The sequence below is a fragment of the Ciconia boyciana genome, chromosome 7, assembly GCF_034638445.1.
Source record: "Ciconia boyciana chromosome 7, ASM3463844v1, whole genome shotgun sequence".
Classification (NCBI taxonomy): Eukaryota; Metazoa; Chordata; class Aves; order Ciconiiformes; family Ciconiidae; genus Ciconia; species Ciconia boyciana.
In genome coordinates, this window is record NC_132940.1 from 20226794 (window position 1) to 20245150 (window position 18357).

General features: G+C 35.9%; 1 protein-coding gene across 4 annotated transcripts in view; it reads left to right on the forward strand.

Moving 5' to 3' along the window:
- Positions 1-16797, forward strand: part of ABCD3 (ATP binding cassette subfamily D member 3) — a 35928-nt gene extending 19131 nt beyond the window's left edge. For 2 of the 4 annotated variants that reach the window (XM_072867376.1, XM_072867377.1), the window contains exons 5-23: positions 290-359; positions 1232-1329; positions 1993-2116; positions 3078-3134; positions 4341-4483; positions 4867-4936; positions 5389-5458; positions 5587-5684; positions 5763-5854; positions 6406-6494; positions 6571-6643; positions 7714-7777; positions 8179-8256; positions 8350-8415; positions 8518-8607; positions 8826-8945; positions 9385-9489; positions 10867-10923; positions 11677-16796. In XM_072867376.1, the coding sequence (XP_072723477.1) occupies positions 290-359; positions 1232-1329; positions 1993-2116; positions 3078-3134; positions 4341-4483; positions 4867-4936; positions 5389-5458; positions 5587-5684; positions 5763-5854; positions 6406-6494; positions 6571-6643; positions 7714-7777; positions 8179-8256; positions 8350-8415; positions 8518-8607; positions 8826-8945; positions 9385-9489; positions 10867-10923; positions 11677-11754 (1642 nt within the window). In that variant the 3' untranslated portion in view covers positions 11755-16796. Of the gene's footprint in view, positions 1-289; positions 360-1231; positions 1330-1992; positions 2117-3077; positions 3135-4340; positions 4484-4866; positions 4937-5388; positions 5459-5586; positions 5685-5762; positions 5855-6405; positions 6495-6570; positions 6644-7713; positions 7778-8178; positions 8257-8349; positions 8416-8517; positions 8608-8825; positions 8946-9384; positions 9490-10866; positions 10924-11676 lie in introns of all 4 variants that reach the window. The other 2 variants (XM_072867378.1, XM_072867379.1) reach the window with 1 other exon arrangement.
- Positions 16798-18357: the final 1560 nt, after the last annotated feature.

The window sequence follows — 18357 nt, forward strand, 5'->3', positions numbered from 1 at the left end:
TATGAAAGCAAAGAAGGAAACGAACTGGTATTCTGTGACCATGAATTTCTGAGCCCTTAATGCAGGCAGTTACTGCAGGAACAGAAGGGAGATAATTGCTTAGTCTGTCACTTACCACTTAACTTACAGAAGTCTGTCATACTTGATCCTACAGCTGATATTACATGTTTCCACGATGATTTTTTTTTTACCTCTGTGTGGTCCACTGAGAATTTGTCCACTTCAGACATGCTAGCTTATACTTCCTTGTTTCTCTTGCAACTAACTCTTAGCTGATGGTCGTTTACAGTGCTATCATTGGCCGCAGCAGAAAAGACTTCAGGAAATACTTGTTCAACTTCATCACCGCAATGCCTGCTGTAAGTGCTTTTCTTGTGCCAGCCTTTTAGTAGAACGTATTTTAAATGTAAATTAAGAATTTGAGGAAAAGATCTCAAATGAGTGTCTTAAAACGCATGGAAATTAGTTGTTTTACACGCAGGTCTGTATTAAGATGGATTTCATTTTCTGGCTCCAGTGTGTGGGAGACTTTATCCGCATGTTTCCCTGTTGATTGATTGCTACTATTTTTCTGACAGATATGTTTGGGTTTTCAGGTTGATTTTGTTGATGGCGATTTTGACTGATAGCTTAACGTGCCATCTGTAGTACTGTATAGTAACATCTTATGGATTGGGTGATGTTTCAACATTGTAGGTGTGGGATTCCTTTGATGCCATTGAAGATGACAATTCCTTCTTAGTCTTTAATTTTTGTATTTCTTATAGCTTCTTCTGAGAACTGTTATGTTTTTTTCCACCCTTTAACTTCCCTTCAGCTTGTCAACAGCTCTGACCTGCCCCAGATAGAAATAATTGTTACTACCTAATAGATAATGTAATTGGTTTACAATAGATTTAAAAACTATTTGATGAATTTAAGGTAGTGATTGTCAAATGGTAGCTCTTTTCTAGACCTTGTCAGAAGAGCTGAAGATATGCTATATGAAAATAGTTTTATATTAAATCCTTTGATGTGGTGAGATCCACTGGGAACTGGAGTTTTCAGAAATGTAGACAGAAACCTAATCAGTGGTCCTGCAGACGCTATATGGTTGGTCTTATGTGTGTTAATAGTATTATTGACTTCACGGGGAGAATTCACCTGTTCTAAAGTGTTTGCACAATCTATGCTGCGAACTGATCTATTAAATTTTGTTAGCTAAATATTGAAATATGGTCTCTTATTTTAGATCTCCTTAGTGAATAACTTCCTAAAGTATGGTCTGAATGAATTGAAACTTTGCTTCCGAGTAAGGCTTACCAGATACCTGTACGAGGAATATCTTAAGTAAGTAACACCTTGTTAAAGTCTAAGGGTTTTAAAAACTAAATTGATTAAAATCAAACCAAATAATTTTAAGTACATAGTAAGAAGGTAGCAAGGTGCTTAATAGGTTGGGTGTACTGTTCAGAAAAGGCTTTCGGTTGCAATTAACTTGGAGTTAAGGGTGAGTGGCTTATCCAGGTTGCATATGGCACAGATATAAAGACAGCAAAGTTGCCTCAATTAGGAAAAACAATAGTGCACTGTACTGCTTCCATTACTGGGTCAGCTCCCAAAGTACTTCAGTTGCTTTCATATAGGGCTAATAATCTTGCAGACTGAATTGGATGCATGAACTTGAGTAGCTGCTTATGTCCTTCTGCACTGAATTTTGGTTGTCAGGTTGTGCTGATGCAGAGTTTGTGAGGGTTTTCTAACTCTAAGTGCAGCAGCAGTGCATAGAGCAGCATGGGCCTGAGCTTCTACTAAGACATTCTGGAGCTTAAACAGTTCTGCAGGATTTAATGTGGATCTACTCAGGCAGAAGCACAAGCTATGTTGAGTCCATACGGTCATTTAATGTTTGCACTACTTTCCATCTCAGTTGTATGAAGCAGGGAGGTTCCAGTTATTTGAGATCCTAGGTAATTAATTTTTTTCTGCCACTTAGCTACTGTTTTGTTTCAGAGCTTATACGTACTACAAAATGGGAAATCTGGACAATAGAATAGCTAATCCAGATCAACTCCTTACACAGGATGTGGAAAAATTCTGTAACAGTGTAGTGGACCTGTACTCGAACCTCAGCAAGGTAGGTCTTTTCAGAGAGAACTTTGAGTAATAGCTGTGGATGTTTATGATGTGATGTCAGAGCTCAAAACAATTGCTTGCATTTATATGTGTATTGCATGGAGTATGATGCTAAAAAAAATTTTTTATGATAGTTTCATACTGTGGTTTCCATGACCTCTGCTAAAGCACTGTTGTGGATTGTTACAATTTGTATTAAATTTTCTTTTAAAGAACTTAACACATTCTTTTGCAGATGAGCTGTGATGAGTAAGCTTTCTCAGCTAGTTACGTTTCAGAAGAAAACCAATGGCTAGCTTTTAGTTACATACGAATATTATTTTGGCTAGGGAGGTGTGGTTGAATAAGCACTTGCCTCTGTTTCTAGTGTAAATTTTAGGGGTTTTAGGTAATGAAGTAGAATACTATTGAAATTTTTAGACTAAATTTTTTTTGATGCTATGTTGTTCATACAAGCAGAGGTATAAAGCAAAATACAAGTTAATTTGTTCAAAAACTTCTGGCTACAAAACCTGTGGTTCAGCTGCTCTAGCTTTGAGAGAGTGTGTATGGAAGAGGCTGCTTGCAAATTGGAATATTGCTTCTATCGGGTACATAGTGAACTATATAGCATTATTCTGCTCAGTATTTCTCACGATTACTTCAGTTAAGAATTCCAATTTTGCTTAGTGAGCAAAGTGTTATTACAGACCTAAAAAGGTGAAGTACTTTTTTTATACGGTATGTACTTTATCTGAAGATCATGATGCTTTTATGCTCAATTCTTGAGTGAATGTTTTCAGGAAAATGTCATGTGGCTGAGATTCCTTTTGTTTTAGCATTTAGCTTGTATAATAGGTTAACCAGTCTTGTGCTTTTCATGCAGAGCTATGACTATTCTTGGGGTGGTTGGTGGTTTCTGGACTATTTTATATTTGTGTTATGTTGGTGTTCTAATGCTTTTTTCTATGCTTCTCTTACAGCCCTTCTTGGATATAGTTTTGTATATCTTCAAGCTAACAAGTGCAATAGGAGCTCAGGTAAATTGAGTGGAGTTTTTAGCGCTATAAGCAAATTTTCCCTTCTTTGGTTATAGCCTTGTACCTATTTGGAGTCTGAGGACTCTAGATGTTAGCTATAGATTCATCCATTATTTGAAGGGATATACTGAAAATATGCCTTTACACTTAATGTTTTGTATGCAGTAGTGCTCTATATCTTGAGGCAAGCAAAATAAAAAACAGAGTTTGCAGGCATTTGATCAACTATTTTAAGAAACAAGAAAGTTCTTTATTTTCTTCTAGCAGTTACTTGGGAATCCCATTTAGTGCAGTACCCTTCTGGCTGCTTTTATCTTGCATGACTTCCATTTAAGAGAGAAAATAAGTTTTCTGTTTCTTTACAGCCTCTATAAAGGTGAGCCATTCCTTGCATTGAGCTGTATGACCATTATATTCTTCTCCCCACTCCCCCCGCAGAGGAATCATTACAGAAATAATTCTTCAGCTTAGTAAAATGATACATTACCAAAAATGTTCAGGGTTTGACAAGAAGTAGCTCTGGGACACATGATGTAGATTTTGTAGAAATAGACTGCAGTAAGGCTTAGCTGAACCTCAGTAATTTTTCCAGTCTCGGATGTCTTTGCATTGTTCTCTATAATACTTAGTTATTACAGGCAGTTTATGCCTTGGTTTTATGCCATGCCACACTTCAGTAATATGTAAGCATGCTGTTTGGGAGCCCTGGTCTATTGCAGATTAGGATTCAGAAGAGTAAGAGATCCCTACCAGGACTGCTTGAGAGAAACAGGAAGTGTGTTGGAGATATATGGATCAAAGAAGGGAATGGATTGAAATATTGACTGCTATGAGGGTGTAGCAAATACAGAGAAAAAGAAGTAGGTAGAAATGAAGGAGAGGAAATGAGAAAGGACCAGGAAACTATTAGTGAAATAAGCTAGGACAGTGGAACATGGAGATCGCACTGGCTGAGTAGTAAAACTTGAGTAGAAGGCTGGGATGGGAAGGGCATCTGGGGACAGAGAATTAGTAAAATCAGTAAAACAGTATCTACAGCACAAAAGAAAGGAACATGATGGGAATTGCAAGAGTAATTGAATTGGTAACGTAGGCACATGGGAGGTGAGAATCAAGGGATTTGTGCTTTCTGAGCATTTTGGGTACAGATGTTGCAGTTTGAGACCATCTAGATGGTAAGCTTTTATTCTTTTTTGATATGCACAGGGTCCAGCTAGCATGATGGCGTACTTGATTGTTTCGGGGTTTTTCCTTACACGTTTAAGGAGACCGATTGGCAAGATGACTATTATAGAACAAAAATATGAAGGGGAGTACAGATACGTCAACTCACGGCTTATTACAAACAGGTATAGATTTACTTGGATGACAAGATATAAGTGACTAAGTAATACTGTGGTGTAAACGGAAGCTGTATATTAAAATATATTTGGAAAGTCTGATCAGTTCTGAGCAAAATGTTTGCATTTTTATGCAGATTATTATTAAATAATTTGTATGTGCGTTATATTCCTAATTCAAAAGACAAACTGTAGCTGGGGTATAATAAGCTTATGTTCTACTGTTGTGAAAAAGTACAAGCTCTTATTTCATAAGGTAACTGAAGGAACTATATTCCTGGGTTTTATGGCTGACTTTTTGAAAAACTGTCTTTAACAAAATGAAGTTGCATTCTTTGTGGGTTTGGTGGTGGTGGGTTTTTTTTGTTGTGTGTTTTGTGTGTTTTTTTTAGTGAAGAAATTGCTTTTTATAATGGAAACTTGAGAGAAAAACAGACTATTCACAAAACCTTCCGTAAACTGGTAAGACTTCTTTTATCTTTTAAAACATTCTAAGCAAAACTTCAATAAATTTTATCATGGTGATTCTTAACATATATTAATGTAAATTGAATTATAGTGGCTTGGTGTTTATGCTGCTACAGTCATTAGATTTAAAAATAAATTAGTAGGTTATAAGCAGAACACAAGTTTCTGATAGAATGGTCTTTCTCTTGCCACTGACCTCCTTTTCACCCACCACAATTACTGTTCTCTTGCTGCTTAGTTTCACAGGTAGGTTGTTCGATCTAGAGCGCAAGTCTTTGCGAGCAGGGATACTTGTGCAGTGATTGTCACAGTTAGGTGACAGATGTTGTTGAGGTATATTTGACTTACTGAAAAATAACTATATTTGGAATCAAACTTCTGTAAAATAATAAAAGATAGTAAAACAGGTAATATAGTTTGACCGCTTTTCTTCTGTAACTTACCAGGTGGAACATTTGCATAATTTCATCCTGTTCCGGTTCTCTATGGGTTTCATTGATACTATCATTGCCAAATGTAAGTGTTTTGCCCAGTGCTAATGGACTGCTGTAAATAACAAAGTGCTAAACTTTTTACATGAGAATTCTCTTTTTTTCTTATTGCTTCAATTAATGTGTAGCTTAATATTTACTCTTAAACTGCAGACCTTGCCACTGTGGTTGGTTACCTAGTTGTTAGTCGTCCATTTTTGAACCTGGCCGATCCTCGTCATCAGAATAGTACTCATGCAGAACTTTTGGAGGTAAATAGAACAGAATTAAAACAATTTCCCAAATTTAAATTTTGTTAGTCCACATAAAGAAACTTTCTTCTACTCTAGGATTACTACCAAAGTGGAAGAATGTTACTGAGAATGTCTCAAGCTTTGGGCAGAATAGTCTTAGCAGGCCGTGAAATGACAAGATTGGCTGGGTAAGCTTAAGAGTGGTTATGTAAAATAGTCTTTCATAAACTTATGTTATTGCTGTTTCTCATCTCATTTTAAGAAACTGACTGTAGAATTAAAACAAAATTACTTTATCTGCTTTGTTCACTGCAGCACCCTGAAAATCTAGAAATTAAAAACATTTTATGCTGAAAACATATTTGAACACGTGCTAATTACATCCACTAGTAATTTCATATCTGAATAGTAGCAGCATAGAGTTTGAATGTTTGATTGAAAAGACATTGTTAAATGCTCGTAAATCAATTATGTATTGATTATTTACCAAACTTTTTTTTTTACATCTTAAGAAGAAAAGTTATCAAATATTTGGCTATTACAGGAAAAGGTTCTTGTAAATATTGTGAATATTGGAAAACCTCAGTGCAACTCTAGAATGTAAACATTCTGTTTCTATGCTGGGTTGAGTAACTTCGTCATTTTGAGTACTCTTTGACATTAGAGTACTCATTAGAGCTTCTGTGGATTTCCAAAACTTGTAAAGATTAATTACTTATAGGTCGTTTATTTGTTTTAGTTTCACAGCTCGAATTACAGAATTAATGCAAGTTCTGAAGGACTTGAATAGTGGCAAATATCAGCGTACTATGGTGTCGCAAGAAAAAGGTAGGTGTGTCATAATATGAAATATGTGCATCTCTGTGTAGTGCTCCAGTCTCTAATACTTTTTCCTTAATTTAAGATGCAGATAAAAAGCAAGCTTTGCCTTTGATACCTGGATCTGGAGAAATTATCAACGCTGATAACCTTATCAAGTACGTTTACAAAGCTTCCACAACTTCAATATTTTTAACGTAGTCTGGCTTTTAAGTCTTTCCCTCTACCACTGTTAATAGAGGTTTTAATACACATTATTAAAATATGCAATTCCTGTTGTACTATAGTTTATTTACAGATAATTCCACCTCCCTCCCGCTCAGCATTTCTATTCTGTAGGTCAGTCCTTGTCCTCTCATGTTAGCAGAAGACATAATATGCTGTCTGGACTTAGCCTTTTTGGTAACATTTCCTGCTGTCCTTTGGAATATGACTTCCTAGACCATTTTGTTAACACTTTATCAAATTTCTTCTTAGAAATATGTTGGTTGCAGATTTTATTCCATGATGTAATTGAGCTGTAGAAATCAGGGGCAAGTCTGTATTCAGTTTCAAAATATTTGCTTGTATTTCTGTATGTTTGGACAGTTCATTGATGTATCAGTCAATTCAAGACTGCTCAAGTAGCAGTCAATTCCTCAGTTCTTTGCAGTCTGAGGAACATAGTATTGACATAGTAGTACTACTTAAAGGCATAAAGTAAAGCCAGTTAAGAGATTAAATAGCCTCAATCTGCTCAATGTAGAAAGCAGATAGTGGAGCAGAGGGGAAATAGGAAGGGAAGAGGGAAAGGAGATGATAGAGCTATTCTTATTATTTAAAAAAAGCAAGGGGGAGGTGAGCAGAGAAGTCGTTCGTCTGTATCCTCGAACTAATAGAATACACTTCCACTAGCAGGTTTAAAATTAAGTGCATCCTTAAATGTAGGTTTATATCCACAAGATGTTTTGGAGACCAAAGGCTTAGAAGGAGTTAGAAAACAAATATATGAAGGGAAAAAAAAAAAATCTGTAGATGTTTGTTAAACATTAGGATACCACTTTTGGTTCAAGAACTTCCTTAGCTGTTAATAGTTGGAAACTGGGACAGTGTACTGAATGAACTACTGCTGAAATCTTGCCCTATTCCTTAAATCTCTGAGTAAGCATGCAGTATTTAGCTGCTTTTAGGCAACTGATTTTTGGTGGTTTGTTTGTTTGCTTGTTTTTTAATGTTGCAATACAAATAGGTTTGATCATGTTCCTTTGGTGACACCTAATGGAGATGTTTTGATTCAAGACCTTAACTTTGAGGTAAGTTTTTTAATATCGTAAAAAGCCATATTCATATAAAATTTTTGAAGTGAAGATTATAATTTCAGAGGTAATCTGATTTATAAAACAATGTGCAAACAAAAATGGAAGGTGCTTATATGGTGTGCTTAAATTTGAACAAAATTAATCATCATGTTAGTTAAAAAAAAGGCAATAAGCTATTTTCCCAAAAAATGTGTTTGTTACAAGTGTGTTTTCTTCCAGCTGCAGTTGGTGCTAAACTAGTTGGAAAAAAACCATTATTGGTGGAAATTACCCATTTTAATGTCAGAAAGTACTATGTACAAGCCTATGAGAATACCACCGTGTCTTATTATTTGTAGAAGCTTTCACCAGTACTTTCTCACTACCCTTTTAATGTGTTGGCTTTGCATTTTTAGGTTCGATCTGGTGCAAACGTTCTGATTTGTGGGCCAAATGGGTGTGGGAAGAGCTCACTTTTTCGTGTTCTTGGTGAGGTAAGGGAACTTTTTTAAATAAATGGAGAAGAATCCAAAGCACTGTTGTAATTGGACTTTTTTGGTCAAGTTTAAACCTTTTTCTTGTTGCAGTTGTGGCCTTTGTTTGGTGGCCGTTTAACAAAACCTGTAAGAGGAAAGTTGTTCTATGTTCCACAGGTGAGGCAAAGCACTTTAATTGACAGTAGTATTCTCTTTCTTCCTAGTTTGACTATGTTTAGAAATATTTGACGTACCTTTTTGTTTCTAACTGTATCTCAGAGACCATATATGACTCTTGGAACGCTCAGAGATCAAGTTATATATCCAGATACTTTAGAAGAGCAGAGAAAGAAAGGGATTTCTGATCAGGTAATGATAATCCGTTCATTTAACATTTTGCTTTGCTTAAGATGAGTAATGCTTCAGATTTTAAAATACTGAAATTGGTATTAAAAACACTGCACTTAGTTTGTTTTTAATATTTATCAGGGTTGATAGTACACCAGTATAACCCTTTATAACCTTTTTCAATAATTTCTTTATTAAGTTCACTTAAGGTCTATTTGTCATTCCTGTTTCAATAAAAGGTGCTGAAGGAGTACTTGGATAATGTCCAGCTGGGTCAAATCTTGGAACGTGAAGGAGGCTGGGATAGTGTTCAGGATTGGATGGATGTACTCAGCGGGGGAGAAAAACAGAGAATGGCAGTATGTCTCTAAAGCATACATATTTAACAAATACAGGACATAGGTTGAAAATGTAATCTGAATTGTAAGCATTTTTTTTTAAACTAAATATTAATATTTTACTTAAAGAAGAAACCCCCAAAATGTGTAATACCTGAATACTGAGAAAACAGCCTAAAATAGTGCCTATTGTACTCAAAATTCAATAGGAAATGTTGCCCTTTTACCACACCTTACACTCCAGTTATATAAACAGAAGTTCTAAAATAATTGGTTTTTTTTAAAAAAAAAAGGAAGGATAATATACAGCTCTCAGACTGTCAGGCTTCAGTGGGTGCCAACTTAAAGGAAATTCCCTTGCTACAGTACATTTTTGGACACTAATTCTTACTTTAACTTCTAACACTGCATTATTGGTTGTAGTTCTGTATCCACAGTAGTGTTTTGGTTTGCATTCCAGATGGCAAGGTTATTTTATCATAAGCCTCAGTTTGCAATTCTGGATGAATGCACCAGTGCTGTTAGCGTTGATGTAGAAGGCTACATTTACAGCCACTGCCGAAAGGTAAGCTCTTTGTTGCTAGAATTATACCTCTGTATGTTAACAGAAACTTAAAATGATGCAAGATGCACTCTTCCTTACACCTAGTGCAGATTACAAAAAAAAAAGGCTTAGAAGGGCATGCAAGGACCTTTTATGCACACTAGAATTCAGTAATTCTTTTGTAGTCTTAAGATAATTTAGACGTACATGTGGCCTCCGTATATCAGAACTCTTACTTAACTGGTAAGTAACATTACTTTTCCAGATAAACTCTTAGAATGTCAAGTGAAGATCAAATAATCTAAAATTTTATACTTTGTTGTTTCTTTTGGCCACGTCAACAGAAGTGAAAGGCTGGAAGTTCACATTTCTATCTGTTTTGAGATATGAAAAGCCAAGCACTCTAGGAAAGCATGATATTAAATATAGTTTTCTTTTTCCTTTCCTTCTTATACTCACCTTTTCAGATTCCCTGTAGTGCCATGTGAAATATCAATAAAATTCAATTTCACACCCCTAGCCTGGGAAAGAATGGGCTTGAAATAACATTAATTATTGAGTAGCAGTATTCTCAGAATGGTAATGGAGCAAAACTGTGCATGCACTGAAATATGTGCTTGAAACTTGAAGTGGAAACCTAAGGAGCCTTCTGTGGTAGTGAATTGATACTAGATAAGGACTCTGCAGAAGAATGGACATTCTTTCTTGAACTAATTTTACCACATTAATATCAATACCCTGACAATTTTCTAAGTCTGTTTTGCATATACTTGTTATTCAGTTAACTTGAATGTTCATTTGTACTTTTGTTTTAGAGTTACTGTTGCCAAGCGACTAATGCGTGTTACTGAAAAATAGAATTCCTGGTTAATCTGTCCTTGCAGAAAGAAAATATGTTATCCTGTTTTATCATCAGAGCCATTTTGCCCTTTAATTGGTGCTACTGTTAGGGATACATAATTAACTGAGTTGCAAGGAAACAGAGGAAGATTATTCACCTTTAAATTCTAAAAAGAATTTAAATTCACTTTAAGTTTATAATTCATTAATAGCTTTTGTGGTTTTGGCTTTTTTTTGCTGTTAAAGTAGACTTATTTTAATCACCAGGTTTAATGTTTTACCTGCCTCCTACCTTACCTCCTTTGCCCAGTTCTTTCTACATTTTGCCATCATTAGGAGTAAAAGAATGGTGAAATCAATTGAAGATAAATCCGTCCTGCCTTTTTTTTTACTGCAAAATCTTGTATTACGGTTACATATGTATACTGTTAATAATAGAGCCTTGAAGTTTGTGTTTATGAATTTAAGCTCTTCAGCTGATACCATGCTGAAAAATAAGTAACATCTAACTCATGAAAAAAACTAACTGCTTTATTTGTGTGTGTATTCTTCATGTAGGTTGGCATCACTCTCTTCACTGTCTCCCACAGAAAGTCACTCTGGAAACATCATGATGTATGTAGTCTTTGCTTTTAGCTAAGGATACCTGTAGGTGGTAGGGGTTTTGTTGTTTGACTTTCTATTAAATTGACTTTACAATTCAAGGTGTTCTCATTTTACATCCTACTAGGTCATGTTCTGTGTTTTTTAAAAAGGTTTTACTTGATTAATCCAGTTGCACTATTTGAAATATTCTTACACTTCTAGTTATGAAGGGAAGAGTAACCAAAAATCCTTAAATGTATCTGTAAAAGTAGCCTTAAAAATATGAAAGGCTCACTAGATAATACAGTCTTCTTTCTTAGCCTTGAACCAGAATCCAGTAAACAGCATGGAGTTTTTGCTTTCAAGATGCCTAATATATCTACACATTAAAAAAAGTTAATCTCTAATACATGGACTACTTTTCTTCCAAACTAAGATTTTACTATTGTTACTACTTTTTATGCAGACAGACTGTATGTGTGTGGAAAAATGCTGAATTAATACAGAGATGAATGTGTACCTTAAGTATATTGTCACAAAAGCCAAGATAGCGGTGTTAAGTCTAGGTGTGACCATTAGCAGACCGATGGATGATATGAACAAAAACAGTTAACTCTTTTTCTGGAGGCAGTTAAGTTTAATGAAACATGAGGTGGGAGAAGCTTACCCTCTGGTTAGCTGAGTTTAGGATTTTGCATTAGAACTACTTTAAAATATAGTTTATTTAGGCATTTATAGACCTGGTAATTTTTAGATGGTTGATAACATGTTCTTTTATTTCAGTTTTACTTGCATATGGATGGCAGAGGAAACTACGAGTTCAAGAAAATAACTGAAGACACAGTTGAATTTGGATCTTAAAGTCATGAACTGAACTGCTTCAAAGACTGATGATTACAGGAAGTGTGTAGAATGGCAGACATTGTACAATAAAACTACTCAGCTTGTTTTTTAAACAAATTAACTAGGATAACCCAAAACAAGCTGTTAAGCGTTTACTATTATGTAGGATATTGCTAATTGTGTATATGTTGGTTTAATTATTGATATGTACTAAGAATGTCCTTATTCTTGTGGTTTAAAAACCTGCCTAAATTAAATTGGGCTTAAATCAGTGTAACCTGATTCATCCTGGGATGCAAACCATTTGAAATCAGCTGATTTGACTTTTGTAGACCTTCTTTCCCTTCAGTGAAAAGCCCTGTTAAAATTAGGGTTGCTACCTCTCTTGTTCCTGCAAAGCAGTCTTGGATTTTTGCTCTGTTCTATGCATATTTCTGAGTTATCTCACATGGTGCAGGACATTCTCCCGTCTTCAGATCTGTGCCCTGTTAAGTGAAAAAGCCTTTTCCTTGACCAAGCCTTGTGATGTAGCCAATATGCCCTTGCTGATAAAGGATGGACTGAACCTAAAAGACAAAACTAATTCCTTCTGCTAAAAAAATTAAGCTTGTTCTTTGCTGGGTTTTGGATTCTCTTTAACATCTGTCTGTCCATGCAATTCTCTCTGGTGCTCAGCAATCCTATTCTTGCCCAATTTAGCAAGAGCTTCATCCATCCCCCACCCCAGCTGCCCTTTTTCTGTCAGAGAAATACTATGGTAATGAAGAGTTGAGAGGAGGTTGAGGGAGGAAAGGACTGACCAAAAAACCAAAAGGGAAAAGAAAAGTGATGTTCCTTGTTATCAGACAATCTTGCGCATGTTTTCAGTTCTGAAGAAATGAATGGCTCCCACAAGTAGAAACAGAGAAAAGAATGTGGGTCCAATCATTCTTCTCTTGAAATAGGTAGGGGTTAGAATGGTCTCAAAAATGTTAATCTGTGAAATAGCAGACTGTTGTCTGTCCTGTGTGTGTTCAGTCCTGTAATACAGCAGTTGCTTTTTCTGAGTTCCTCCTTTTCTCTCTCTTCAAAAAATCAGATCTCATGGTTTTAGCTGCCCTTCAGACATGAGTTTGAAAGTAAGTGATAATGGTACTTCCTGTTTGGAGTTCGGGGCTGTGAAGCCTAAAATGATGCTTTCATCCTTTGCATTTGTTCTCTTATTTGTCATGAGGTTTCTTGATTTCTGATACAAATTATTCGCCAGTGATTCTCGCTGTTGTCTGAGGATCTCTAGTCCCTGTTGGTTTTCTTGTTCCAGCTGCCAAATCCCCTTGAAGAAACCAAACTCTTCAGTTTACTGTAACCGTTTTTTTCCATACAAATGATTACTGTGCTTGCCATATGACTTTGACAAACATAAATGCAGCAAGGTGATTTTTGTGATCAGGGAATAGAAGTATAACTCAAACTGAATTGCTGTTTAGGCTTTAAAACAAAAGTTTGCCATACCTGTTGTACAGTGAAGGTCTAATAGTTTTTTAGTGTTCTGTATAACATATAGGAATACACTACATGAAGGCATGCATAAAATATGCAATAAATCTGTTCTCTGCATCTTTTATCAAGGGTTTAGATTAAAAACAAAACCAACTTTTTATAAAATGGAAATGTACTTGGATGCACTGCTGTCTGTTAATTTTTACCCAGTTTGATTAGTCATCATCTTTCAGGTTGAAATTGCTACCTGTTAATATTTTTACTTTTATCATAGTTCTTGCCCATACCTGTCAGTACTACTGTTCTTTCATAGTGCTCAAATGTAAACAGCTATCCTGGTATAAGAATCTAGTGACCACAGTAGATTCATAGTATAATGCATCAATGAAAATCAAAAAAGCCTCTCTGAAGTGTAGCATATTCAAGAGAATAGGGTACCAGAATAAATTTTTGTGCTTGGTCCACAAGAAGGCAAATAGATATCTCACTTTACTAATTTTTTTCTGTTCATTCAGATTCTCACATCAGCCATAATGTAGCAGGTAGCAGCACGCTGTATGTGAGGTGGTAGTCTTTTTTTAATTGTAACCGTGAAAATAGGGATGCCAGATACTTTTTTTTCTTTTTTTTTCCTTTTGTGAAAGTTCTCAGCACAAATGCAACTTCTTCTCTTGGAAGGGATGTTTTAGTAGCCTTTTAGAGAGACAAAGAAAAAAAAAAATCTCTAAAATGAGAAAGTTGCTATTATCCTTGTGACTAGGGCAGACTTTGCAGTGGAGTAGTGTTGGGATACTTTAATGTATTTTTAACACTGACAAGCAAAACCACACACAGCACACTTATATAGCACCCCAGCAGCCAATCCCAAGGTACTTTACAATTGAATTGGTTAATAACATATTTTTGTGTAATCTTGGATTTATTTTAAAAACTAAAACAAAACAAATATTAAAAATCCAACTCCATAACCAAGGAGGAATAGGTTTGCCTTTAGATGCCCTGAAGTTCATTGAAACTGAGGATGCTAGTATCTCCTTAGGGTCAGGACTTAGTGTTTCTAAATATACTGGAAGGAAAGAAAAATAACTCTTCTGTGCTTGATTGTAAGGGAGGCTTATGAAGAAAGTAAAAAAGAATGATGTTTTAGAATGATATTCTCAAAAGGCCTTACATTAAAGTATTTTGAGATAGACTTGGTCTTATGAAAGATTGTAAAAAAATCTAATGAAAATGAACCAAGTCTCAGTTCTGTTGCAGAATTGCACTGTGATACTGTATTTTAGCTGTTAGGTCTTTTTAATAGCACAAGTTGGAAGTTTGTAAATTGGAATTCTGAACTATCTTAGTAAGACAAAATACTGATGAATATTTTCAGTCTCAAACTGTTGGTGCTTTGAAGATGGTACTGGTAATAGTCAGATGGCTGCATTTCAACAGTGGTGGGAAACATTCCTGTATGTAAATACTGTAAAGTGCTTTGGAGGGGGAAATGGCGCTATATAAATGTAAGACATTAAGTGCCTCTGAAATAATAATAAATCTAAAGATAAAATATATCTAGGCTTTTTATGTTTCTTGATGATGTAATTAGGAATTTTGTAACAATACAGTGAATGCATGCTCAACAAATCTCAAGTTACTTAATGAGCTGATTGACTTGTGTTCAGCTTATAAAGTCCATAGTACTGTCTGAAATTCACCCTGGAATCTGCCAGATGATGCCATCCAGTGGTAGGCTTAACAAAAAACATGAGCTCAGTACTTGAAGATATGTACTTAGAGCAATTGGATTGTAGGTGCACTAATCTGTTGTAAGTCTGCACTGATTCTGACCTCTCCTCTGTCTCCTTTGTCTGCTGGCCACTTCTTTTCCCTTCAAGTTTCTTGATTTTTAGAAGAGTGCCGGCCTGAATAAGGTTAACATGATATCAGTATTTAATGTAGTAATTCTTCTGAGTGCTCCTTAATCTTTGTGCTTTGAGGAAAACAGGATAATCACTCTCCACCTTTATTGTATTTGTGATTTTTAATGTTTTTCTTTGTTGTGGTAGATATACCAGCTATCAGGATACTGGAAACTCAGTAGTGTAAGAGTGAAACCAAGATATGCTTGAATGAACTGATTTTTAAGGGTCTTCTCTTGTGATCAGTGTTTTCTATTGCTCGTAGGTACTGATTTTTCCTTCTAAGATTAGCTCTGCAAAAAGTGTATATGTGTAGCATTCTTAAAGGGTAGAGCTCCCTTTGAAAGGAAATTCCTCAGCCAAGGATGCAGTCTAAAAATCTAAGTGTCATTCAACTTAGCTGATGAGCTGGAGAGAAAAAAAGGAACTTCTGTGTTGTGGATGTGATGTTTAATACTTTAATATTTAGAGGAGTGTGAAGTTTGTTACTTGTTCAACTCTGGGCTCTCAGCTACTCAGTTCATTCCAAATGCTTGGTTTGTATACCTCAACACTTTAATTCTTCCTTATGTAGAGGAAAAACATCAGTTCCTGGAACAGTAGAACTAAAACCTTGGAGCAACAAATTCAAACCCCTTTTCAAGGATCAATCCACCATCTTTTGAGGATGTTCAGTAGCCTTGGTCCAGTATTTCTGAATGTTTAGTAAAGCTCCAGACAGCTGTCCCCTCTCAGCAAAAATTAAGCTTTCTTGATGAAGACAAGAGGTGATGGTGCCTTCTACAGGACTAGCATGAGACTGGAGTAAGCTGCAAGATGACCAGAACATCACTGTGAATCTTGTTATCTTCCATCCCAAGTGCAAAGCATGCTTCATTGCATAATGGGATATATTTTACCCAATAAAAACCCCAGCAGGAAATGCACACAAAAATCCAACCTACCTCTGACCCTTGTAATTCTTCTGGGAAAAGTTGTCAGTGTAAGCTACCTCCTAGCCAGTATGCATGTTGCAGGGATGTTTCTTGCCCAAATGTGGCACAGATAGAGTGGAGTAGACACACCTGGCTGGACGGCCCAAATATAAGATTACTTCAGCACCATTTGAAAGTGACTTGTGCTATAAGAAAATTCTGGACGTATTGCCACTTCATTAGCTCTGTACTGTATACTAGAGAAGATGACTAGTGAAAAACAAAGCAGCATGTAGTGCTACCATGACGCTTACTTGACAGGCTTCTTAATTAAATCGCATCTAGTATTGACAACTTAAATGACTTATTATGCTTCTGCAGAATAGGGAATTCAATCCTCATGTTTCTTAAATCTATGAAGAAGAAATATCCTGTGGATTACGACTTGTGAGAAAGAACTAATTTAGTGATTCTTCCATAGGATTCAGCTCTCTGCAGACTCAACAGATACCAGTGCGTCACCTAATCTTTGGTGTTCTGAAGTGGTCTAGAAAGGTGAAAAAACATTTAAGATGTCTTATCAAGATAGGAGTGAAAAATCCATTATTAAAATTTATATATAATTATCATACATACTATGAGATGTCATAGAAATGTCCATGATAATGATCACCTGAAATCCAACTGTGAAAAATAGTAGGGGGAAAAAGTTACCTTGGTTTTATAGAAAAAATAAACTGCAACTTTTGTCTGTCAAGAAGAAAATCAACAGTGTGCAAGTTCAAATTTCTGCTTACAAAGCTGCTGTTCAAAACACTTATTTCTATGTATAATGTATTTGCTTCTTTATTAGGTGTAGGTATCAGTTGGTTTGTGCGAGTCCTTTTCATGAGCATGGAAAGAGGTTTCTTAGTTTTATGAATCAGTGATGTGCAGCTGTTTTGGGAGGAGGTTGGTTGGTTTTCCCTTCACATGTTGTGGTTCCAGGCTCTTGCTATTGCGCTGGTTACAGTCAGATTTTTATTAATGATGCCTTAAACTTCACCTGGAAGTTTAGAATGGCTGTGCACATTACAGGTTCCTATAATATCTTGGTTTATATGGTCTGATGAAATGCATCCTGTCATGTGCATTCAAATATAAGATGAAACTGTTTCATCTTGAAAGAGAAATATAGCCAAGCTAGGTTACTATGAAAGCAATTTGTCTTTTACATTAAAACCTTAGAAACGTTACCTTCAAAGTTGCTGAGCCATCTTTGAACTGCTGTATCATTTTCTTTCCTTGTATGCAAAAGCAGAGCCAGATGACAAGCAGCCTGGAACTTCACAGACAGAAGCTGTCTTAAGGGAATAATTTGAAAAATATGACAGATTCAGGGTTTAAATAGAAATAATATGCCTAAACATCTGGTGAAATTCCGTGGGGATTGACTTTGGAAACTAAGACATTTTGCCAGTAATCCTGCGAGGAATGCAACAGTTGAAGAATAATCATCCAGCTGGTATTTTAAAATAGGAGAGAAGGGGAACTTGGGCACTCCACTTCTGTGGAATGTATCTTTCACAAACCAGGCTTAACAATCACAGTCTCTCTCGCACTGGTTAGAAACCTCACTCTTAGTGACCTTTGGCAAGTCTGAACCATAAAGATTCAACACAATGGCTTTTACTGGCAAAAGGAGCTCTTGTGCAGTGGTGACCAGCCCCGTTCCCCACTCTCCTTGTCCACAAACCAACATCCTTATTCCCCACCCATCCCTCATTCTGGGAGAGAAGTGGCATCCACACATGATGCCACACCAAAATAGAACAGAACTGGAAAAATGAGGTCAGTGCTGTCTGGACAAAACTAAGACTGCAGAGATTGGTTTACTTGGTTAGAAATAGGGAACTCCACCTACATGACTGAGCAAGTTTTCTGCATTAAAATAACTAGAGTTTGGCACAAATCACAGCTAATTTTTTAAGCTTAACTAGAGAAAATTTGGGGGATACTGCTCTGGAAAAGACACTCCACGTATGCAATTGAAGAGACATTCTTCTATGTAACCAAATATACCCTTCATTTCCTTAGACTGAATGGTTTAGTGCAAGCAGGTGCTAAAATCCATTTGACCAATTTTAATCGTTGTGAATCATGACAAGGTAAGTAGTGTGAAGATGCTCCCCAAAATAAGGTAGCCTTTATTTATTTACTTTATTGTGGTATTCTAGTGCAGGAATATATTGGCACAAAAGCAAGAGAGCTAAAAACAGCTGTGTCAGAAGCTGCTGATGTGACAGACTTAGTAAAACTCTGAAAGATAATGAAGTAACTATGGA